Raw genomic sequence first — 25,665 nt, 5'->3', positions numbered from 1 at the left:
AGACATCTCCTTCAAAATGCTTAATTTGGCTATTAGTGAATTGCAATGCTTAACTTAAATCTCTACAGACCAATTCCCATAAATGCTGTCCGTTACACAAAATGTAAACCCATTGTCTGGTTATACAATGTTAAAATAATACATTTATTTTTTGATTTTAAAAGATTCTGATGTTTTACAATACACATAATAGTTATTGTTAGGGAAAGACAAAAAAAAAGTGGAAAGATACATGTATTAGTACCAAACTGTCACATTACGGACCCCCAATCCAGAAGGGAATGCCTGCAGCAATGCAACGCTTTTTGATAACCGGCCGCCAGCAGAAGAACATCAAGTGAATGCCATGAGTTGCGCACTTAGAAACAAAGCCAACTAGTCAGTGACCATGTGCTGAATGAATCTCTCACAGACTGACAAAGGAGTATACTTTTAAGGCTTGTGCATTCAACTGTACTCAACGAGCACATAGCGAAATGGAGCTTACCATATTTGCGATGTAACACATCTGAATGTCAAACTATTACTTAAGTAAATTATAGGCTTTGTACTTCAGTCGCATTCCAACGGTGACACAAAGGCGGGCGTGCTGATGTTTGGTTCACTGTATTTTATTTTGATAAAGTACCAACTGCGCTATCAAGTTAGCAATACTGGAACTGATGTGTTTTGAGTGTGTGTGCACACCAGTGCGATCACTTCAACCATTTCTTTATACCAGCAGAATCAACTTGAAACACTTAGTCATAATAATGCATCACTGTATAAAAGGTCTGCTTTTATTTGTGTACACTCACAATGAAAACAAAACATTGTGCTTTTGTAAAATAAAGAAAACAAATAGGATGTCACTTTCTGCTATTTGATATTCCTTTCGGTGAACAAATTAAGCGCGTCACAAAAATTTATTGAAACTCAGCATATATAGGCTACATTACGTGTCTCACTGTTTTTATTTTTTTATTTGTACTACTGTCTGTTCCACATAAATGAAAAGATTCCGAGCATAGTAGATTTTTTTTTACCATTTAAAGACCTAAAAACATGATCACAAAAGCATGATACAGGCTGACTTGAGAAATATGACACATATGTGCGTGTGTAGCCATCAGTAGCTGACCTGTTGGAAGGCCTCATTGAGCTGGCCCTGCTGTAGTAACTGCAGTATGCTGGCCTGCTGGGCCTGGTAGTCCAGATGTGCAGAGGGTACAGGTGTTCCTGCGGCCGAGCGCATGGCCTGCATGATGCTGGAGGTGACAGCTGCCTGCTGCTCCTTCATGGCCAGACTCACCTCTCCCTTCACTATGCGCTGTACCTGCGTGAGGATTGAGTCCTGCAGACTGCAGAAAGGACAGACACCTTTATTCTACACAAATTTTATTATAAGACAAGATACTTCCTGAAAGATTTTACAAACTAATGGAGTGTATTTCATAACATTTGTCACCATTGAATACTGCTGTGGAATAAAAATAGGAAGTGATCAACCAATAAGGATTTTTTGATGGCCAACATAGAGCTGATATACATAATATTACATTGAAAGAGAGAAAATAACATGTAAAAAATATCAATTTCATTGCAGGATAATTACTAAATTTCAAATAATGCGAAAAATCATTTAAAATTGATGAAAAAATTCTGTAACCCCAACTATAGTTTACAATATCCTAGTAAAGCTACAAACATGACTAAAAAGGAAATAAAAACTATAAGTGACACTTTTCATGGCAATAAATTACATATTCAAAGATGTATTAATTAATTATATAAATACAAATTTGCTGAATGCGACAAAGTTATACTAGAAAGTATTAGTGTTTGCCATTCTATTATTAATAACAGAAAAGTAAACATTTTAATGATACTATTTACATTCTTTAACGGAATGATATAGATGGTTTCAACGGCAACAACATAAACAAAAGTTACTGCGCATGCGCGCTTTTGTTGACCTAACTTAACTTCCGGTATACTTCCAAATAGAATCAATAACAACAGCCAAGTCCCTCTAGAGTAGATATTTTTTGATAAACAAAATATGTTTGCCGCGTGGATCAGGCGGACTTAATGAAAATGCAAATTCATTCTTTGCCAGCAGGAGATGTTTTAAAGCATAGACAAAGCGCGAGAAATAGAGGTTTCCCCAGTAACAGCTGTAAACACAAAGCAGAGCTGGTACGCTCACACGCTGCTTTATCAGGCATATAACATACAAGTCTTCCTTCAGAAATACAGCGATATAAAAACACCTGTGCCTCATTTTGATATTTAAACAAATGTAAGGAATTATCATTATTAAACGTGCAGTACGTAACGTAACTCATGTTTATTCAACGAAGCCTTTCTGAAAATCGATCAGTTTTAAAATTGTGGCGAGTCTCGAAAAATAAATAAATGTATGGGAAACACATCCCACAGCACAAACTGCGGTTGTAGAAGGCACTGCAGCCCGACCGATATACACAACACAGACTGGAAGTTAACTTAGGTCCAGGTGCGTGCGCCCGATGAAACCGTCTATACACAAAGACAGTAACTTAAGATGTAGAAAGAGAGCTCCTATGTGTCTGTGTTCAAGGATTTTTAGCACCTTAAAAATAAAAGTCCAGCTTCCGACACTTTTTGGCCAAACAGTAAAACGTAGCAGAAAGCAATAATTTGTTTGTAATAGAGCTGAAACAACTAATCGTTTTAATCGATTAAAATCGATTATTAAAATAGTTGTCAACTAATTTAGTCATCGATTAGTTACTAAACAACTTTTATATGCCGTAAGCGGCTCATTTTGTGCATATTTTAAATCTGTGAAGTGGAGTAAGCTTGAGAAAGAAAAAGAAAGAAAAAGAAAAAAAAAGGGGAAGATAAAACTAATCGAACGAAGTCATCCAAAGTGTGGGAGAACTTTACTTTGAGCCTTCAAAAAAGAAGAGTAACCTGTAAACTCTGCACTACTGAACTAACTGTTTAAGACTTTTATTTGTGCAGATTCTCCAGTACAATGTTGTTTGCAAATGTTTAGTCGTTAAAGCTGATAACATTGCTTTTAAACAGTTAACATTTAAAGATTTACAAACATGTTCTGTGATCAGTTTGTCGTTTACCAGTTCATAATTCAGTCTTGCAGCCTAATTATGACTGAATGAGAGAGATACATGTTTAAATCTATTTGAAATGCACTTTTTTCCCCGAAGTATTCACTGCTCTTTTTCACACAGCAGGTTTTTGTGTCAATTTTCTTTTTTTTTTTTGGACAACCTTCTGATGGATTTTACTTTAAAATGTGAGTTCCATTCAGGTTTCATGCCATTGGCACTTTATTCGAAGGATTATTTACAATTTCACAGCATAAGCTATAAAGCTGTTTCCCAGGTATAAGTTGTGTGTTTACAGGAAAAAAATAATAAAATGCAATGTATTGCAAATTTATTCTGTTTTATTCTTATTCTTCGTGAATAAGATTCCATAATAAGCTTTGTTCGGGATGTTAAACTACTTTAGGAGCCCTAAGGACTGCCATGGTGAAAACATTATTTGAAATCTTGTGAAATTTGCTAGAGTATGGGTCAGTGTTTTGATTGCAGAAGAGTTTGACAAAGAATTACTAACACATAATAAAACAAAACAAAACTCCAGGTATATTTTTGATGAGGATATGACAATGCAAAATGGTTAAAATCTCTAAAAGTCTATGTTGAATGATAAAGACCCTTTGTTAATAATTTAATTGGAAAATAATGGGCAAAACTAAAATATAAGTACATAAAGATTAAACGATTAATTGTAAAAATAATCGACAGATTAATCGATTATCAAAATAATCGTTAGTTGCAGCCCTAGTTTGTAATTTATCAACGAAGATTCCATTGACAAAGAACATTGTATTGGTTTAGACTAAATTTTGAATGAATTGGAACTGTAATGTAAACGCACTGTAATGTAAATCTCAATGTGACAAACAATACTTTGCGCCATTTTGGTTTCAAATACCACAGTGATTTAATCCTGAATTTAATACTAGATACTCTATATTGCAATTGAGTGGGAGGGAAACAAACCAGCTTTATTGATAGAAATTAAACCCAGGATTAGGCTGGGTGCCACACCTGCCAATCAATTTGCAAAGTACTCAATGCAAAACTCCAAAAAATGCTTTCTTTGCATGAACTCCTAAATCAATCGCTTCTTCTATTCATGAAATGAAGTTTTCCATAAGGGAAGACATACAAGAAGAGAAAGAACAAACGATTGATGCATTACTCCTTTCCTTATATTGATTTCTGACAAATAATAGATGAGCTTTGTGCTGGCCTTACTTTCCCACGGTCATGTGGAGCTGACGCTGGACGTCAGAGCACACGCTGGCCGTCACAGTGGTGGCCAGCTGGTCTTGAGAACTCTGGAGCGTGCTAATCATCTGTTGCAGCTGATCAATCACAGGATCCCGTGCATCCTGGTCCTGCTGTTTCCTGTTCTTAATGTGTGTCTCCAGCTGTTGGATGTCTGCGGAAGAATGTGAAGTCATTAGATATTTAGTTACAGCAACACAGCTTAAAGCAAAAGAGTTTTATTAATTAGCCTGCATTACAGATGCATAATGTGCAAACAGGCTTTAGAGCATTCAACAATCTGCTAGATTCATTCATATGCTCCACTTATTTTTTTATTACCATAAACAAGCAAAACAAAGTCAGATGGGATAATTCTTACACTCGTGTGTTCCCTGTTTGAAACTGTCATTGATTTGCTGAAACATGGACTGGCAGCCTCTCTCAAACACAGGCAGCACAATGCCCTGGAAGGTCTCTTTGTAGGCTGACTGGATGGGACCCTGCATGGCCTCAGCTGCAGCACGGCCGATAGCATCCGTAGTGTTCTGTGAATTAAAGAATAGGACAAAAAGTTAGAAGAGTTATGAGTAATCCCCAGTTTGTGCATGTTCTGTGTTCCACCACCAATTATAAAGTGCTACATTTGTGCATAGAAGTTGTTGCATTACTGGTCAGAGAAACATTCTTTCCAGCCAGAAATGTTTTTAACTCAGCCTTTGTAAAAAAAAATAAAAAAAAATCATAACATCAAAGTGTTAATTCTCTAACTTTAAGCCACTGACCTTGGATTTAACAACTTTGATGACATTTTCCTTCAGTGTTCCTTCTACTGCGGTTAACTTGGCAGCAATGGTGCTGTTCAACTGGCTGGTCACAGGTTCTAGACTCTTCGATATTGCTGCATAACAAAACAAAATGTCATCTAAAGCTCAATATAAATCAATAGAAGTCTTTCACAGTCACAAAACAAGAGCAGAATGTTCCTTGTTGTATTGAATGCTACAAGAAAAAAGTACAGTTGAGCTCTTGTGTTCAGAACATCAGAACTCACTCTGTGGGACGGTCTTCTTCATTTCTTCACGCAAAACTTTGTCTAGCCGATTGCAGAGACTGTTGTTCAGTGTCTGGACAAGCTGCTGAACCAGCTGGTCCTGGAGCTGTTGGTTTCGGCTTTGTCCTTCAGCCAGAATCCGCTCCATTTTTCTCTCTGTGTCCCCAGTTAGTTAAAGTTAACAAAAAATTGTATGGGCCTGACCAATCCAAAATGATTATTCAATAGTGTTAGGGCTGGGTGATAAAATGATCGATAGAACAATAACGAGTTTGATAAATGTTCGATATAATGTTTATGCGCTAAAAGGAGAACAAAACAGCGCTACTCAGTTGAACTGTGCCACACGGACCATTTATCCACTCGGCTCAGTGAGAGCTTAGAGCAGATATGTTTACTGCAAGCTCTTAACAGCACTGTGAGATCCAGCATGAAGCGCTTGAATTCAGTGAAAAACACAAGAAGACTTGGTGATTTAACCTAGTTTAAAGCCTGATGAAACAGTGCTGACAAACACTGTGCGCAGCAATACAGTCAGAAGGCTTTTCAATCTACAAATCGTCATCATTACTGTACATTTTCTGTAGTAACACTAACTGCACCATGGTATTGTAGCAGAAATGTGGGATATTCATATCAAATTTAATTATATTATTAATGTAGACACATATTAAATGAGCAATTAATATAATAACAGCATTTTTTGTGATTAAGCTAAGTTTTTGTGCATTTATACTTAATGTTTTTAGACAACTGTTTTTCATACAAATACCTAGAAACCATACACTTACATTTTACCATGGTATTGAGGTGGTTTTACCCGTGGTTATGATTTAAATGTATGCTACTATGAAAGACCAAATTAATTTTAATAAAACTTAAAGAAAGAGTCGGACTAATTGAATTTCACCATATAAAAATTTGATTTTTTTACGGTTTTAGATAATGAACAAATTTACATCTGCATCCTAACTCAAGATACTGTCAAATGTGAACATCTAAGAGAGAAGAAAATTTAATATTATTATTATTGCAGCCTGCACTGCAAACTGTGTTGAAGATACAAGTCATCAAAGTCAGGCAACACAAACCTGTTTCAGGATTTGAAACAATATCTCTCATTATAACTAGGGTTGGGTATCGATTGGGTTTTTTACGATACTGGCGCCATTTTGATACTTTTAAAACGGTACCGTTGCCTAAACGGTGCCAGAACCGATACTTAAAAAAAAAAAAAAAAAAAAAACTATGGATAACATTAAAGAACATTACAAAATATTCAAAATAAATCCATAGCTTTCACACGCTTTTTGGATGCTATCATTTCCCAAGCTTCCCTTACTCTAAGGCTAATAAATGTATTTCATAATCTGGGTCATTGTTTAATAGAAAACCACACAATGTTTTTACTGTATTTCTGTCAATCACTCTGATATTTAGTTAAAATGAATGCCATCTGTCACTGTCGTGAATCAGTTCTGTGAATGACTGTATGGTCATTCTTTATAAAGTAGCAACAATGTCATTTGTAAAGTACAGTACTGTGCAAGAGTCTTAGGCACATTAGTATTTTCACCCCAAAAAGGGTTTTAAGACAGTTATTTATATATTTTGCTGTAGTATGCAAGTAAGAAATATCAGTTACATTTCCAAACATTCATTTTACCATTAATTTTAATAATAATCACAAGCAGATCTCTGTGTGGAGCACCGACTGTTGTCAGACTGCTTGTGCATTCAAAAATCTCACTAGATGATTATTAAAATGAATGGAAAAATGAATGTTTGGAAATGTAAACTGATATTTCCTACTGAAACACTACAGCAAAAGATATAAATAACTGGCCGAACACCATTCTGAATTTGTGTACAATTTATGGAGCTAAATGCTATAGCCCCACTAAAAAAAGCCTAGCAATGCCCGTGCTTCTTGTGTCCATTTCGGAGACCCAGGACAAATATTCAACTGATGGTTCAAGCATTTAAGAGGCACCGAAATCTGCGTTCTGATTCGGTTCGGTGCATACCAGTTCTATAGGCACAATAGACATTTATATTGGCACCGGGTTTCGGTACCCAACCCTAATTATAACATGCAGAAACTAAGAAATTTATTATATTATTAAGATATTTATTTAAGGAAAAATGACTGGAAAAGTGTAAAGAATTCAAAAAGTTGAAGTGTTTGTGATGTTCTATTCATAAACAGTACTTTTAAACCACAATTAATGGTCTGGTTACTACAGCTTTCACTTAGGAGCAAAATCTAGCTTTAAACTTGAAAGAAACAAAGATTTGACATTTATCATGATAATCCACAATGTTGACCGATATAAAAAATGTTATCGTTTTATTTTTTTGTCCATATCGTCCAGCCCTAATTAGTGTGTGTATATGCATATGAATGAACAATACCAAGCATTAGCGAACAATTACATTCACATCAGCTTTCTTGTCTTTTCCTGTTTTAATGGGCTTTGAGTTTTTCTAAGATTTTAAATCCTTTTTAAAGTTGAGTGTGGTCATGATATCAAAATTACTCCGTCTATATAGCCTTGGCTGCATTGGCAGAAAGATTGATGTTGATGAAAGCCTATGGTTTCAAATTCTCTTAAAACAAAAAAAAAGTGTAACATTAAGAAACAAAATAATCAAAATCGATCTCAGTCAAAAAAAAAAATGCTTAAGGTGACATCAGGGATGCACTATTTAATTTTTTTCTTGCTATTTTGTGTTTGCTCTACTCTTCATCCTAGTTACAAGTCTCCCCCTAGTGGAAGGATACGTTCTTGCTCCTGCTGAGCCAACATGGCGTGCTCAATGTGAGCCATGATGGAGCTCTGAACAGCGTCCATGTGACAGGTGACTCTCTGCAGAAGGTCCAGCTGGTTCTGTCTCAGCTCAGCGATCTCCCTTTGCTGGCTCCGTAACATCTGTAGAAGCTCATCCTGCACCTCTGTGCTCATCTGAGGACACAACAGCACATTTATTCCTCACTTGTGAAGCTCAAGGACTCCAAAGTTTGCTTGAGTGATGTCAACACAGTTGTAAGAGTCTTAGCAGTCACAGCAGAACATTCATACTACTGAGCTTGTTATGTTACTCATTGGTTTCTGTCTCCACTGCATTAATGTTTTATTTATATTACGAATAACGGTGACTGGACAGAAAACAAGCCTTCATGCATTTTCATTGGGTTTATAATACAAATACTAAGAATTGCATTCAGATCATCATGCAGGGGATCAACAGACTTACCTGGTTCTCAATCTGTCGAGACTGTGAGGACTCTCTGGGTAGGGAGAAAAACAAAACAAAGAAGATCTAATCAGTCACACAATCAGATTATATGGCTGAAGGGGCTCACCGCTCAATCTCATACTAAACAAAATAAACATTAATATCAGGAAGATTAACATAGTAAGGAGGCCAGTTCACTCACCCTTCATCCTTCTTGCTCTTCCTCTTGAGCTTAGGAGAGCTGCGGGGAGATGTTTTCCAGTCCTTTACGGGAAGTCTGTGAGAGGAGCGAGGGCCACAGTTCCCAGAGGAAGAGGCCAGACTGGCAACCTCATCATCATGATCACTGTCCATCAAATTAAAAAGACAAAATATCAGCACAATTATCATTAAGGTATTGAAAACAGACACTATAGGTGTCTGAAACCCCCTTTTCTACACCATGGACCGGTTATGTTTGGAAAATTTTCTTGTGGACCGGCTGAACACGGGGGTGGGGGGTTATTAGGCTATTATATAGTATTATAGTGGTTAAACACATTGTATACTGTATTTTCTATTTTATTCACAGATCAGATTTTTTACAGATAAGCAAGAATTTTTTTAAGCACAATAAAGCCGTGAAGCGTTTTTGACAAACAAATTTTATGTGTACATGTATGCAACTCTGTATTTCCGTGCTGTTTAAAACACCTATCTATATGCTTGTGCGCACTTTGTGTGCGAGAAGAGCACGCGAGTATCAAATTGAGCTCTTTCGTTTCTTATTCTTGTGCTTTAAAATTGGTTCAACGTGTAAATTGGCAAATTAATCTGCGAATCGTGTGCGTTGCCGAACATTATAGGGTCTTGTCTGTACGCATTACAGATCAACTGCGATCTGTTTAACTAATAATGTGACAGATCAGAAAAGATCTTTAATTTACTTAACATGAAATCGTCAAACTGCTACTCCATATCAATCGCATAAAAGGAAAACACTGAATAAGAATGATCATTAACACAAATAACAGTATCATGTCTATACACCATTTTCCCAGAACGTTCTTGTGACCCGATAGCAATTCTTTCACGGCCCAGTAATGGGTCGCGACCGATGGTTGGGGACCTCTGCCCTAGACACAGCCCTTATTTTGAATATTTACACAATTATCTTTGAGTATTTGAGTCATGCTCAGACTTTTTCAGACATGTTCAGATATGCAGATGCGAGGAAGAAGTAAATACGTTTTCAATATATACACACACACAATTGCTTTTAAAAGAAGTTACTCTTATTCAGCAAGGATGTATTAAGCCTACCGATCCAAAGTAAATGTTGAGATTTTTATACTGTCTGCTGTTCTTCTGAACTTTATATTCATAGAATTCTGAAAAATATCTGTCACTGTTTCCATAATGTGGATTATGCAGCACAATTGTTTTCAACATTGATAAGAAATGTCTTTTGAACACCAATTTAGAATGACTTGTGAAGGAGCACATGACACTGAAGACTGGAGTAATGGCTATTGATAATTCAGCATTGCCATCACAGAAATAAATTCGATTTTTAAATATCAACTTTATTCATATTTTAAATGGTAATAATCTCATAATATTACAGTTTTACTGTATTTTGATCACATAAATGTAGCCTTGCTTAGAATAAGAGACTTTTTACCATCCCCAAACTTTTGAACAGCAGTGCAAGTTGCTTATTTTTTTTAAGCTAAAAACAGTAAAAGTAAAAAGTTATTAAAAAGTCTATCAATCAACCCTAAAAACAATGGTTTTAAATATGATTGACAATTAGGCCCAGATGCTAACTATATATTTCAAAATTTTATTTTTTATTGTAGACAGCAGTAACTGTTTTCATTAAGAAAATTTACCAGCCTTAAATATATTTTATTTGACACGTCACCTTTTATTCTGTTAACCTTATTATAGTTTTGGTAGCTTTATTTGAACAATGTATTACACCACATGATAGAATTTGTATTAGAACTAAGAATTGCATCTTATGTTTAGTAACCATGACAATTTAAGTTCAGAAGTCATTTAGAACACTGAATTTCTATTGAAAAAAAAAAACGAGTCCTGACCGTTTTCTTCAGCAGCTGGCTCACATCAGTGATGTCAGCAAAGATCAGACTATCATTCGGACAAACCATGTGAAGTTGCAATTTCTAATTAAGTTACCAGACACCTGTTGAGACACTGTTTTGTTTTTTTGTGAGTTTTTTTTACAATTGGCACAAATGTTAATTTGAACACTGTTTTTAGGCCACATACCACATAATAATTCCATTAAACATATTAAATTGGGATTTTAGTATTTTAGAGCTTCCTCAATATGGTATAACATGGCAGGACAAGCCAATCAATGCAAAGATGGACATCATAAATGGAGTAAATTCTTATTAAAAACAAGTATTAGTAATTTGACCTGAGCTACAGAAGTGGCAGACACCTGCATTAGTGATATGCCGATACGCCAGAATGTAAAGTGTACCTTTGCTCTGCACTTGCATCTTGACTGTCATTCTGAGTCAGGTGATAAGTGCGCCTGTGGTAGGGAGAAGAAATGTGTCTGTCCTTTATTTCCTCCCTAGAGCTGAAAGGAAACAGTCAAAAATTAAAGTTATCAAACCTGTTAGCCTTGTATCTTCAAATATTATCCGTTTGCTCAAAATTCATCATATCTCTGCACACCACACAGATCATAAAACTCTCCTAGAACATAAATCAATACTAAATGTTAATATTAACTAAACATATCAACAAAATCACAAACACACATAAAATGCTCACCAAGGATGCATATATTTGATCTTAAAAGCAGTAAAAAAAAAAATAATAATAATACTGTGAAATATTATTACAATTTTAAAGAATTGTTTTTGCAAAAAATATAAAGCAACAAAACTGTTTTCAATATAGATTATAATAAGAAATGTTTCTTGAGCACCAAAATCAGAATGATTTCTGAAGGCCAGTGTGCCACTGAAGACCATAAAAATTAATTACATTTTCAAATATTTAACAATAAAAACTTATTTTGAATTGTAATAATATTTCATAAGATCACAAATGCAGCCTTGGCAAGCATAAGAGGCTTCTTTCGAAAACAAAAATCACAATTATTCCAAACTTTTCATCAGTTGTGTACAAAAATGATGTAATGTATTAAAAGAAAAGCCATTCACCAGTCTCCCAAACCATTGTCTCTGAGGCTGTTGCGAGTTTCTCGTGTGATATCAGGTGCTGCGGGCCAGGTGTGGTTCACACTGCTGTCAGAACAGGATCCTCCAGCAGCTACCGCGTTCTCCTGTGATAGAGCCGTCTCCAGCAGTGAGGGTGTGTTATTGAGTCTCTGTTCTCCATCCACAGATACTGCACCCAATTCGAGAGGCAGCAAACTGTGCTCAGCACTGCTCCGGGCTCTAGGAGACAACAGGTGGAGGACTGATGCGGCTGATGCCATGCTGTCAGAATGCAGGACAGGGACCGAGTCAGCAGCGGCACTGGCCAGCCCCCTCTGCAGGGTCTCTGAGGCGATCTCGGGCATGTCCTGGGACATTGCCGTAGAAGCAGAGGAGATAACATCTGGAGAGCGAGCTCTGGTTGGAGAGGCCTGGGGGACAACCATGGGCTCTATGGCCTGGAGATCCAGTGAGAGAGGAGGGTTTGGGGGGGAAACCTGTGGAGGAGGAGATGGGAAATAAGGAAGGGGAAGTCTGTGTGAATAAGGAGAAGCTTCGCAGAGCAGAGAGGCCTCTTGCAGGAGGGATGGGGAGAGCATCAGTGGGGGAGAAAAACCCTAACCGGATGAGGATTTTAAATAGTGGAGTGAATGGAGGGATGCAATATGAACAAAAGAATTGTTAAATCAGTCATTTGGTGAGTGCTGAAATCTGATCTGATTTCTTCAGATGGATAGTCTATATATATATATATATATATATATATATATATATATATATATATATATATATATATATATATATATATATATATATATATATATATATATATATATATATATATATATATATATATATATATATATATATATATATATATATATATATATATATATGTGTGTGTGTGTGTGTGTGTGTGTGTGTGTATATATATATATATATATATATGTCTGCCATAATGACATAAGCATTTACACTACTGTTCAAAAGTTTACTGGCAGAAAGATTTTTTTAAGACATCAAAATGCATAAAAATTGATCAAAAGTGACTGCAAAAAAACAAATGGAAGAATTCTGCAAAAAGATGCATTATGGTTTCAACAAGTTATTTCAAACTGGAATCATTTCACAATAATACTATTTTAACTGCATTTTGAGCAAATAAATGAAGCCTTGCTGAGCATAAGAGACATAAAAATTCAAATCACGCAGCTCAAATCTGAATCTTTTGTAACAGCATGTCTTTACTGTTTCTGATCAATTTAATGCATACTTGCTGAATAAAAGTTATAATTTTAATTTAATGAGTACTAATAAAGTTATATATATATATATATATAAATAAAAGCAACATATTTTATACACCTAAACAATGGCAGGGCCACTGGACATCAGTTTATCACTATATTTAGTTTGACATGTCCATTAGTACCTGAAGATTTTCCCCAAGGCCTGAGATGAGGATAGAGTTGGATCTTGGGCTGCCTGCGCAGGCACTTAGAGTCAAGCTGCTGTTGCCACATTCAACAGACATTTTAGGGCTCTGAGCCAGATCATCTCCACCTCTGGAAGAAAGAAAATTGAGCAATGCCTATGAGTGCACGAGATGAAATACACTCAGATGTGTATGTCTTATCACACACTGTGTAGGTCACACAAATAGGATCCAAAAGTCTCAAAACACTCACTCATGAAAATCTGGAAAGTCTCAGGATTTTGAAACAGAACATTTATGGCATAAACATGAGTTAAATCCCCCACCTTGCACCGCTATCGGAGCTGCTCATGGCCGTGACTATGGTCAGGCTGCTTGCACTGCTGCCAGGAGAAGCAGGCATCTGAAAAAACAAGAGAGCAAAGATGAATAATCACCCCCTCTGAAGTGATGCATCTGTAATATTAAAAGCTTACGGAGGTGCTGGGCGTCATGAAGGCATCTGGGGTCATGAGTTTGGGCAAGGCTGATGGGGCAGGACTCATGAAGTCAGCTGGAGTTGGAAGAGCCATCTTACTCAGGTCATTGTGTGATCCACTATCACCAGACTCCTTATCAGAGCTCATTGCCTCCACGTTCAGATCAGCCAGTGGGTCAGAAAAACCTGGGAAGGAAATGCATTATATATAATTTAAGCAGTTTAGCATTTAATTTTAAAATTAACAAGTATACCATTTTCTTTCTGAGCACAATTCATTCAGACTGTAACTTCTGGTAAAATATATTTATTTTGCTATAGCAAGATAAGATTATAGACTCCCAGACTAACCAAAGCCATCCTGAGACCCAGACTGAGGCATGAAGAGGGAGGATGAGGCCCCCTGATTGGGCTGGAACCAGATCTGCACATCCTGTAGTGATCTGTGGGCATAAGAAAATGTTTCAACACCACAGAACTGAATGCAAACTTCATGTCTTCATCTTGAGCTTTTTTTTATCTAAATAACTTACTTTGTATGCACACAGTAGAGTTTAATCTGGATTCCTGATTTGGACTCGGAGGGTCCCTGGTTTCCTTCTGTGAGAAGATATTAAAAAGAAAAATATTAGAAAGCATCAACGGACGCATCTCAACTTACAGCAAGTCTATAAACATTAGCATACACACAGCTACCATGAAAATATGGAAAGAATTTGACCTGTCGTCATGCTTTCGCTTTCCTCATCAGGTGGAAGGACCTCAGTGTGGCGCAGTCGGGTGCGGGCCACATCCTGTATGCCGAAGCTGAGCACAGGGTGTGTAAGCAGAAACTCTGAAACTGCAGTGAAGCTGGCACGGCCTTGTTCCTGATCCTGTAGCAGCTCCATGACATACAACACCTACATATCAAACACACAACCCAGAATCAGTTACTCATAACATCGTGTCATCGATTGCTTGTTTTAAAAGCAACATTGACCTAAGCTCAAGAATCCTATTTAACAGGACATATGCTGGAGTTGGTCAAATGACTGCGTTTGATTTACTTTAATACTTCCTGTCTTTTTACATGTCCCAAAGTCATTTCTGAAATTCCAAAGATTTCACACATGCTGCTTGAAGATGTTTAGCGTTAGGTTTGATGTCAATGATTTCAAATGACACTGATTCTTGTAAAAAAATACATGTGAATAAGACTTTTAGAGCTAAACCCATGGGAGAGTTTTTCAGGGAACAGCGACTTAAATTTCATTTGTGGAAATAAGCAACAATAATAGCAGTGTTGGGAGTAACGGCGTTTAAGTATAACGGCGTTACTAACAGAGTTTAATTTTCAGTAACGGAGTAATCTAATTACTTTTCCCATCGTTGCAACGCCGTTCTGCACATTTGACGTCACAAACATAATACAAAGTTTTGTATAGAAGTGTAATAACTGTAATAGTTCTAAGTCTAAATTAATTTAGTGTTGGGCGATGGATCTTGTTGGGAAAGCAAATACCACCTCACCGATCTGGAGTCATCTGCATTCATGTCACCCATCAGCGTTTGCACAAGTTCTCGTGATCGCAAACGCTGGCTGGTCAGGTTTGGTGAGGCTTTCTCCAAACTGGCCAAATACAAACGAGACAGCGATAAATAAAAGATGGTAACAAGAAACATGGCAACGATTCCTATTTCAAAGAGAGCGCGGACAGATGAGGAGTTAGCTACTGAGCTTGCTTGGTGGCGGAAAAGTAAACCAGACGCAACAACCGCGTTGCGACAGGTTTAGTCTGTCTAGTATCTATACAGGACATTTGAACTCTGTGTCAGTAGCCTACCTCACAGACCGGACGGGGGATTTATGTCGTGTTGTGCTGCATCCAGTGTCTATTTCTTGTAGCCTAAATAAGCATTATTTATTTGATATTTATTTTAGCGTTTTGCAGGCGGCGTTCACTGACAGAAGTGCTCAAATAAACACGAATTGACAAGTTAAATTGGATGTGTTAGATGAGTGAGACAAGTGCTGGGCTGATTTCTAGATGTGCATATAAATATATCCTGTATATAATATATATAAAATGTATTACATGCATGCACAGTTTAAGTCAGCTTTAATCACCTTTTTTGGTAATTCCATGAATTAACTGACCACAACACTGCTTGCATATGGATTATTTCTCAGTTTGATATGAAAGGATACGCACAAAGGAAGCGCACACCGCCTTTGAGCACAGGACCCTCCGTGCTCGCTTAGCTTGCACCTGATAATAAAGTGAAGTGGAGCGCGTGTCTGAAACGTTTCCTATTCAGTCATTCTGCGAGTCTGCGACTGAATAAATTCACTTCTTGTCATGAGAAAAAGTGACAGAAGCAGCAGTTGTGAGTGGGTGGCCATCCCGCCCCTACGTAAAATAATTTGAATACGTTAAACTAGAAAAAAATATCGCCTTGGTTAACGAGCAAATTTTGACACTAATATATATATATAATTTTTTTTTTTTCCTCAAACGCCACGCCACCGGCGGTTGTTGGTCCATGACTACCGCGGTGGTAAAAATAAGCCACCGTCACAGCCCTACAAAACACAAGACGGCATCAGCGATAATGGCGTTCTTGAACTGGAAGTACCGGAAATTAAAAGGCGAGAATGTTTCTGTAACATGCACGATATACCCAGGAAAAAATACTTTATCCACGTCTGCCTCAAGCAACTCAAATCTTATGAACCACCTCACATCAACACATGCTAACATGTTACTATACTGAATATTTAATGCTGTGTTCAAACCAGACTAAATCGCGCTATTGTGTGTAACCACGCTTGAACATTTTGAGTTCATATGCTTCATTCGCACGTGAACTTCACAACAGACGCGAAATCGCATCATGGGGGGGGCTTCTGCCAGTTGAGTTCACGCAGCATTTTCAACCAGCATTTTTATTCAGATAATTTTCTAAATATTTCTCTTATCGCGTCATGAAATGCAGTTTTAAAAGTATTTCATGCGAGAATGTAGTTGTTTTAAACTCAAATATGAGGTTTATTTAAAAATGTGTTTTGCCGATTTTCGTAGGTTTTCGTAGATATACATTTATTCCTCATTTTAACTGTTTGGAAACGGTGCGTAAATGTGGAAGTCCTTCAAGCATTTATTATCTTGTTGCGCCCTCTATAGGACCGGCGACTAATTGATGTCTAGCTTAAAGCATCATGGCAGAGCATTGAAGTCAACTAGTTTGTTCAACCCCTAATACATATACATACACACACATATACATATATACATATATATCGTATTTTTCGGACTATAAGTCGCACCTGAGTATAAGTCGCATCAGTCCAAAAATACATCATGATGAGGAAAAAAAACCGTATATAAGTCTCACTGGACTATAAGTCGCATTTATTTAGAACCAAGAGAAAACATTACCGTCTACAGCCGCGAGAGGGCGCTCTATGTCTTCAGTGTAGACTACAGGAGCACTGAGCAGTATAGAGCGCCCTCTCGCGGCTGGAGATGGTAATGTTTTCTATTGGTTCATTTCTCTTGGTTCATTTCACTCAGTTCATGTCAAATTAATTTTGATAAATAAGTCGCAGGACCAGCCAAACTATGAAAAAAAGTGTGACTTATAGTCCGGAAAATACGGTATATATATATATATATATGAAATATAAAATAATGATGAGTCTGACCTTCCTCTGAACATCACTGAGAATGAGAAATTCTGCAGACAGGTCCAAACTGGCCTTCAGGCTGGGTAGCACACTGCTGTTGAATGGATCTGGAGAGAACCTGAAACACAAATTAACAGTTCTTCTAAAATTCACTACATTATCCACAGAGGAGAAAGTTTTATGCTCAGACTTTAACACCCCCAAATAACTGAACATAGTAATCTAAATATCGAACAATTAAGAAAGGAACAGACCTGATGGTTTGTAAGCACGTCCATGACACAGTGCACCACATCTTCAGTTCCTGGTTCTGATCAGCTCCAGTGATCAGGAAGCGCCAGAAAGGAACTCTTTAAAAGAAAATGAATGGTTAAGTTTAATGTACAGCATGTGTCTAAGACACAATTTCACTGTAAAGCCCGGAGTCAGATTCTCTGATGACTTAAAATGCTGACACAAATGTTGAATTTGGATCACTGAGGACTAGGGCTGTCACTTTTGTGAAAAAATCTTTTTCGATTTTTAAGACATAAGTGTTCATTGAATCGATTGTAAAATCGATTTTCCATATCAAAAAAAAAAAAAAAAAAAGACGTTTCCTTTTTCAACGTCAAATAACGGAGGAATGTAAAGAGCGCAGGAAATGCACAAGTCAGCAATATTTCTTATTTATTGGCATGACGTTTCGTGCAGAATAACAAACAGCAACAGGAGTGCAACATTCTCGAAAAAAATATATATGCAGAGGGGACGGCTGCCATAACAACAGAAAAACATCACTGCAGGCTTCAACCCGGCTGCATTTATGATTTAGGCAATTCAAACATCTCCAAGATTATTTTAAAATCCATTTCAAACAACTGTTCAAAAAATGAAACTTTAAATGGACTTGAGAACAGGCCAAGTGTTTTTTTTTTATTGAACGTAACCGACACTTAGGCTAGGCGGCACTAGACAGGCATTATAAAATGCGCAAAAAGGCTAGGACCATTACAAATTTATTGGACAGGAAAACAAGTCGATCAACATTTTCGGGGTCCAGAGCAGAGCGTTTTTTATTCACTATATGTCCAGCTGTTGAGAAGACGCGCTCCGACCGCACTGATGTCCCAGGGACACACAGCTGCGCAAGGTGGGGGTATTACTGCCAATTTTCCATCACAAAAGCCGGTCGCTATCAGCTTGCAATGGTCCTTTCCATTCACGCCAGACGCTCTACTTGCATTTGGTTTGAACACAGCATAAGAGGTCACTTTCGACGTCACTGGGTCGTATAGGCGCGTAAAATTGCTGCACTTTCGGAATTCTTTATCTTCTTTTTCTGCTTGTTTGTGAGTTTTGTTACATGTATATTTTTTAATTGTTTAATTCTTTTAAAATTAATAGTGTACATATTTGATTAAAATCGATTCCCTATTCCCTTCATTTTCGAAACTTTTTTTGGTTGGTGTGCAATCGATTTTCGAACTAAAAGTGACAGCCCTACTGAAGACAACAGAAACTTCATACTAACTCTGGGTCTTGCTTCTTGTGGTTGTCACAAAAGAGCAGGCAGGAAAGAGGCCGTCCGTTTTGTGGCTGCCATTCATGCAGGCATCTGCAAAAGTAGCAAGATTACTTACATTTAGCACAAGGTTATCAATTTAATTATAGGTCAGCTTTAGTATAATAAATAATGAAAAAAAGGATCAAACTATTACTGTAATATTGTTAATAATGATTAACAGTATAACTGATTATTGATTATATATGAAAAACATTACCACAACACCACATTTTTTCCTTGACAACTAAAAACAATAAATGTTTAAACTACTAAAAAATAAATAGATTGAAAGCTACATGCCACTGTTTGATGTGTTAATATTTATACACTACCGTTTGGTTGGTTCGTTGGTAAGATTTTGTGTTTTTGAAATCAGTCTCTTATGCTCATCATAGCTGCATTTACTTCATGAAAACAGTAATAAAAACAGTAACAGTGAAATATGTTAATGAAATGATCATTTAAATGAGCAATTGATTCCTGTGATGGCAAGCATGATTTTTTTTTTTAGCAGCCATTACTCCAGACATCACCTGATCCTTCAGAAATAATTTCAATATGTTAACTTGGCTCTCAAAAACATTTCAGAATTTATTCTGATTCTATTATCAATGTTGAAAATGTTGTGCTTCTTAATATTTTTGTGGAAAAATTATAAATTTTTCCAGATTCTTTTACGAACAGAAAGTTAAGAAGAAATTATCGGCAACATTACAAATGGCTTTAATGTCACTTTTGATCAAATGAATGCATCCTTGCTGAAAAAAAAAAAAAAGATTAATTTCTTTCTTTTAAAAATAAAACCTTACTGATCTCAAATTTTGAACAGTTGAGGGTGTTCAATTTCATAATGTCTCATACATGTACCTGGGCTGGTCCTGTCCTTCAATGTAGATTTGCCAAAACTTTACATATCCATCATGACTGGCTGTGGCCAAGACAGTGCCATCAGGGGACAGCGCTCCCTCACTAATGCGCTGCAGAAATAGAAATAACTGACTTATGTGCTACTGTAATTACATTAAATTTAATTTCTTAATCAGTTAATACAACACTGCAGACACAGCATTAATCTAAGACAGCAGGACTTACTGCCGTGTGTCCTCTAATGGTAATGAAACCCTCTTTCAGGTCAGTGGCATCCACAGGCCATGAGCTGTTATTGGATCGGAGGATGTCAAGGTCCCAAACCTCAGCCTACAAGTACAAGAAGAAAAATCCAGTTAGGGGAGTAATAGTGTTAAAAACATTTGAAATCTAATAATATGAGGACATTTTGGAAAGAAAGTAATAAAACTGTCAGACTCCAGAGAAAACACACTCTGTCTTCATGAAGTAGTGCCAATGTCTGACATGCATCCTCTGGGCTCTCATCATTGTCCTCCGGGATGAAGGGACACCAGATGAGTCTGCGGCTGGAATTTAGTGGAGTGTCCTCAGGCCTTCGGATGTGAACTAACACTTCATCTCTAAGAAACATTAGTGTTAAGGAGAAATATCACAGTTCACCTGCTCATTAGCATTATACATGTAGATCAAGACTTTATGTAATGACATTTTTTAATCTAAAAATTACAATTTGGCATTTAAAAAAAACAAAAAAACAAAAAAACACTGAATTAGTTGTCTAATTATCCTTCTGCTCCTGATGATTTAGTAACGAAATTAGAAAAATCTTTAGCGTTATTTGTGTCCAATCTACAGGGGATACTGTATTTTGCTGTTGTGGCTAGTGAGCTGCCAAATGAACAAGTTTCCAGCCTCATCCACGCAGCCCAACAGGGTGGAGTCCAAGTGGGCGAAAGCAAGGTCTGTGACTGCACCTGTGAAGCCCTTCAGCAGCGAACGCTCCGTTGATCCCAGCCGCAGCACTCGGATCATAGAATGATTGTTTGCACCTGTGAGTGAAAAACAATTACGAACTATTCAGCTGAATCCAATCAACATTTTATTCAAAGGACTATGCTAAATGAGCCATGGAAAGCGCCGCAAACTGACCTCTGATGGCATAAGCCAAGTAAGAGTTGGACACGGCTATTAAATTGCCATAGTAGTATTTGTGTTCCCAGTCATATTTAGCCACTGGCTGAATTTTAACCTGTAAGAAAAAAGTCATGAGGAAAAGATTTATTTTAGAGAATTAAAAACTAATTCCAGAGTTTCCACTCATTTTGACCTATTGATATCAATGATTTTCCCAATAGTTAGATTTTAAAAATCATTATATAGAGATACATAGACACTAGCATTTTCCATGGTTTTCATGATTTGAATTCATTTCAAGTTACTTTTCCAGACCTTGAAATACAAAATGAAAATTCCATGATTTTTCTAGGTTTTCCATGACAGTGAAAGCCTGAACTGTTAATAATGAACACTTTGGCCCAAGTTCATTAATTTACACACCTTGTTGCTGCCTCGAGCCTTACTGTCAATACTAGAGTCACGACTGGACACAATTTCCACATTGTTTGCTCTGATGGGGACACAGGTGGACCCATCATCTCCTGAAAGACAGCTGGTACAAAAAAAAAAAAAAAGTTCATATATGTATATATATTAAACAGCATAACAATTTTTAACATTAAGAAGAAATGTTTCTTGTACACCAAATCAGCATTACAGAATGATTTCTGAAGGATCATCACAGAAATAAATGTTAGAATACAGTCATGGCCAAAAGTTTTGGCAGTGACATAAATTGTGTTTTGCAAAGTTTGCTGCTTCAGTATTTGTAGATTATCTTCCACATGTTTCTGTGTATACTGAAAAACAATCATAAACATGTCATAAGTTTTAAAGGCTTTTATTGGGAAAATATATAATGAGTCAATGTTTACAGGGTTGACCCTTGTTCTTCATAACCTCTGCAGTTCACTCTGGCCTGCTGTATATTAGCTTCTGGGCCAAATCCTGACTGATGGCCATCCATTCTGGCATTATTTGAATCGTTGGAAGAAGTCACCCTTTCAGGACGTCTCGATACCATTCTTTATTCATTGCAGTGTTTTTGGGCAGAATTATGAGAGAGCCCACCCTCTTGGTTGAAAAGCAACCCCACACATGGATGCTCTCAGGATGCTTCACTGTTGGCACGTCAAAGGACTCATGGTAGCGTTCACCTTTTCTTCTCCGAACAATCGATTTTTCGGATGTCCCAAACAGTCGGATGGGAGCTTCATCAGAGAAAATAACTTTGCACCAGTCTTCTGCTGTCCAATCCTTGTACTTCCTGCAGAATTTCAGTCTGTCCTTGATGTTTTTTCTTGGAGAGAAGTGGCTTCTTTGCTGCATTTCTTGACACCAGGCCATTGTCCAATAGTCTTGGTCTCACTGTGCATGCAGATGCGCTCAGAGAGCTCTGCACTAGTGTTGTCAAAAGACCCAGTACTTCGGTACCAAGTCGGTACAAAAAAAATGTAAATGTGACGGTACCAGGTTTCTTTAAGTACCGGTAGTACCGAGGTCCCGTTCAAACCCGGTTCAGCGCTATGATTTCCGCGAAGCAGAAAACGAGGACGGAATCTCAAAATCCAGTCATGAAAATGAAACTTACATTTTAATATGGACAGTCGTGGAATGTCAAAGTTAGCATAAATTAATCAAATCAAATCTCCATATGGACCAGTATCTGTAAATGTTAAGCCGCAAAAGTTGTTTGAAATATGAATCCGTGTTCTGCGCGTCTCTGTGTGAATTAAATGTAATTTTATTAATAAGATTCGGGAGGAGCGCGTCAGATACTTAGCCTAATCAACACAGGTGGACCATAATCAAGTAATCAATCCCATAGTATAAATATCGCTGACTTACCTCTATCCATTGACGGTTTATCAGCATCCCTCCTCCACCCCATCTCCTCACTTCAAGTTCACTTTATAAATAGACGGGGAAGGGGGGGGGGGGGTGTACTCTAGGTTCGGGCCATTCCCGAGCTCGGAGCCCTTCCCCGGACAGCACGCCAAATACGCATTCCATACCTCAGCTAATTATATGTAAGCGTGAACTATTGAATGAATGGCAGAGACGTGCGGGTTTGTTTACTACATAGACTGAAGCGCATGACGCTTGCATTAATTTCAGCATCTGAGCTTCAGAGTTCTCTCTCCATCAAGCGATCTGAACTTTTCAGTTCATCTCAATGGACGCACAGCGCACCTGTATTTGATGCTCTGTAAACTCTTTGTGAAGGCGCACGACTCACCGTCGCTTTACTGATAGCGCTGTTTCTCACACATGCAAAGAGAGAGAGAGCAAGAGTCTTACCACGCTGAATCGACACGCTATATGTAAACTTATCACAATAAATAAATCACAATATTTCTTCCATGTTTTAATTTTAATAGCAAATCCCCTTTATTTACCAAAAATAAAATGTGTTTAAATTTCATAAATTAAAAGACAAATTAAATTTGGGTGAAACTTGTTTACTGTTTTTCATAATTATATAACTTGTAGAAAAACTTAAAACACAAATGTAAATAAGTATAAAGAATGGCATTGGTTTTATTTTTAGTGCTAAAAAGTTTTTTTTTTTTTAATTAGCATATTTTTGTGTTTTGCTTTGGTACCGAGAACCGTGGATTTTCACTGGTATCGGTACAGAATACTGAAATTTTGTTACCGTGACAACACTACTCTGCACTGCTGGACACACGATTCCGTAGCTGACTGAAGCACTTTTTCCAAAGTATTCAGCCAAGTATGGAGACCCATACTCAGAATTCATGCTCTGCATTTAACCCGTCCAAAGTGCACACACACACACCAGTGAAAACACACAAACCATGAACACACACCCAGAGCAGTGGGCAGCCATTTATGCTGAAGCGCCCGGGGAGCAGTTCGGGGTTCGGTGCCTTGTTCAAGGGCACCTAAGTCATGGTATTGCCGGCCCGAGACTCGAACCCACAACCCTAGGGTTAGGAGTTAAACTCTTTAACCACTAGGCCACGACTTTCCAATACAGCAATCAGTCTGCTCTTACAAATCTAATTAGTATGAGAGTGATTTTCCCTGACTAGTAGGCTACTTATTCACACTTTCATATGTGCTGCTGATATGATTAGTCAGTTAATGTTAGCTAATCATTTTCTGTCAGGATCACAAAACAGTGAAATGTGTGTTTTTGTGAAAATGTCATTTTTTGGCCAATGTCGCTTTTAGGAATTATTTAAAATGCATCGCTACACAATAATCTAGAAACACTGTGAATGAACGCCACAACAGCTTAAGCAGCAAACTTTGCAAAACACAAAATGTATGTCACTGCCAAAACTTTTGGCCGTGACTGTATATTAAAATAGAAAACAATATTAAAATTGTAATAATTGTTCAAAATTTTAAGGTTTTTACTATATCTTCAATCCAATAAACACAGGCTTGGTGATCCTAAGAGATCTTAAAAATCGTACAGATCCCAAACCTTTGAATGGTAGTGTAAATATTATAAAGCAAAATATTTAAATCTAGTATATAAAAATTACAGTTCATGAAAAATTAATGACAACATTATAACATTAATGGTTTGCTAAATAATGCATTTAACTTTATATACAGGATTAATGAAAGCAAAACATACATAGTCTGCGTGTCCTGTCCATTAAGTTTGTCTGAGTTGTGAGTAGTTGGTTCCATCAGTCCTCCTACTCCCATAAGATCTGCTCCAAGAACACCATTCATCTCTCCATTGAAAGATGGTTTTCTCTGGCTTCCTACCAAAGATGACTCTGTGGAATTATATGAATGATAAATCAAGCTGTACAATTGCAGTAGTGTAATCTCTGATTATTACTTTTGTGACTTCGTCAGTGATGTGCATCACCATCTATGGCTGACTAACATTTTCCCCCTCATTAGTAAAAATTGATAATATTTTCTTTAGTAACAAATCAATAAATTGTAGTGTGTAACACATTGTTTATGCATCGTTGTAACGTTAACGACGAACAAAAAGTTGAATAGATTTTTTTTTGAAACCGTCCTTTTGAATTGACTTCTTCGACTAGAAAGCTATAATGTCACGGCTATCAAGTCGCTGCATTGTGAACAATATGAAATGCATTAAACGTTTGAATAATATTTAATGATATGTTCATGTCGCAATTAATACTATTTCTGTCGGAGCAAAGCTGATGCTGCGCCAGCAGGAGTTTAGCCCTAACATGCTACATTGGCACACCTTTTATTCAATCAAATTAATGCACAAAACATAATGTTTGTCACTTATAAAATGTAGTTAGCGCTGTCCCGCGTTTTTGAGCGACTACGGTCAGGCGGCTGCCGCTGAAATCAGACTCTGCGCAGCATCATCGCTCCGCGGCCTAGCTGCTCCCTTTCCCGGGAACTTACCGGCCGAATTACCGGGACGATCCAGTTTTAAGATGTCCCGAAGGTGCTGGGTCGCGCCCTCTATGTCCATGTTGGAACTGGAATCCATAAAGTAGGGAAGGGGGAATTAAATCACTGCAAACTCTCAAAAGTTTAATTTTGTGTCTGTCTCTCATAAACGCTTGCAACCGTCCGTCAACTTCCGTTGAGCGTTCCCTGCATTTCATTCCGCCGCCTCTGCTGGCAGGATTTCTTCGGTTCCGGAGAGATTCACCTAACTTGACAATCACTCTTGAATAAAAATTTTAAGATAATCTTATTTTACAGATCACTAATTCATATTTATGTTTTACTGGCGTGTTATTATCATTATTAAACGTATTATGATAATTTTTT

General features: G+C 37.2%; 1 protein-coding gene across 3 annotated transcripts in view; it reads right to left on the bottom strand.

Annotated features, from left to right (window-relative positions):
• The window catches only part of LOC132156117 (enhancer of mRNA-decapping protein 4), a 29,614-nt gene extending 4,113 nt beyond the window's left edge, over window positions 1-25,501 (bottom strand). Inside the window, exons 1-28 of one of the 3 annotated variants that reach the window (XM_059564986.1) lie at window positions 25,291-25,501; window positions 24,521-24,668; window positions 21,346-21,457; window positions 20,938-21,037; window positions 20,651-20,837; window positions 20,261-20,408; window positions 20,032-20,136; window positions 19,807-19,916; window positions 19,272-19,343; window positions 18,907-18,990; window positions 17,648-17,743; window positions 17,412-17,511; window positions 14,445-14,625; window positions 14,257-14,323; window positions 14,075-14,166; window positions 13,722-13,909; window positions 13,572-13,648; window positions 13,243-13,375; window positions 11,814-12,307; window positions 11,120-11,221; window positions 8,825-8,968; window positions 8,641-8,674; window positions 8,168-8,348; window positions 5,383-5,538; window positions 5,114-5,229; window positions 4,711-4,876; window positions 4,317-4,503; window positions 1,121-1,340 (exon numbers count right to left, since the gene is read on the bottom strand). In XM_059564986.1, coding sequence (XP_059420969.1) covers window positions 1,121-1,340; window positions 4,317-4,503; window positions 4,711-4,876; window positions 5,114-5,229; window positions 5,383-5,538; window positions 8,168-8,348; window positions 8,641-8,674; window positions 8,825-8,968; window positions 11,120-11,221; window positions 11,814-12,307; window positions 13,243-13,375; window positions 13,572-13,648; window positions 13,722-13,909; window positions 14,075-14,166; window positions 14,257-14,323; window positions 14,445-14,625; window positions 17,412-17,511; window positions 17,648-17,743; window positions 18,907-18,990; window positions 19,272-19,343; window positions 19,807-19,916; window positions 20,032-20,136; window positions 20,261-20,408; window positions 20,651-20,837; window positions 20,938-21,037; window positions 21,346-21,457; window positions 24,521-24,668; window positions 25,291-25,378 — 3,888 coding nt within the window. In that variant the 5' untranslated portion in view covers window positions 25,379-25,501. The remainder of the gene's footprint in view (window positions 1-1,120; window positions 1,341-4,316; window positions 4,504-4,710; window positions 4,877-5,113; window positions 5,230-5,382; window positions 5,539-8,167; window positions 8,349-8,640; window positions 8,675-8,824; window positions 8,969-11,119; window positions 11,222-11,813; window positions 12,308-13,242; window positions 13,376-13,571; window positions 13,649-13,721; window positions 13,910-14,074; window positions 14,167-14,256; window positions 14,324-14,444; window positions 14,626-17,411; window positions 17,512-17,647; window positions 17,744-18,906; window positions 18,991-19,271; window positions 19,344-19,806; window positions 19,917-20,031; window positions 20,137-20,260; window positions 20,409-20,650; window positions 20,838-20,937; window positions 21,038-21,345; window positions 21,458-24,520; window positions 24,669-25,290) is intronic. The other 2 variants (XM_059564987.1, XM_059564988.1) reach the window with 2 other exon arrangements.
• Window positions 25,502-25,665: the final 164 nt, after the last annotated feature.

The sequence above is a fragment of the Carassius carassius genome, chromosome 13 (genome assembly GCF_963082965.1).
Source record: "Carassius carassius chromosome 13, fCarCar2.1, whole genome shotgun sequence".
NCBI lineage: Eukaryota > Metazoa > Chordata > Actinopteri > Cypriniformes > Cyprinidae > Carassius > Carassius carassius.
This window is presented reverse-complemented; position numbering and strand designations above follow the sequence as displayed.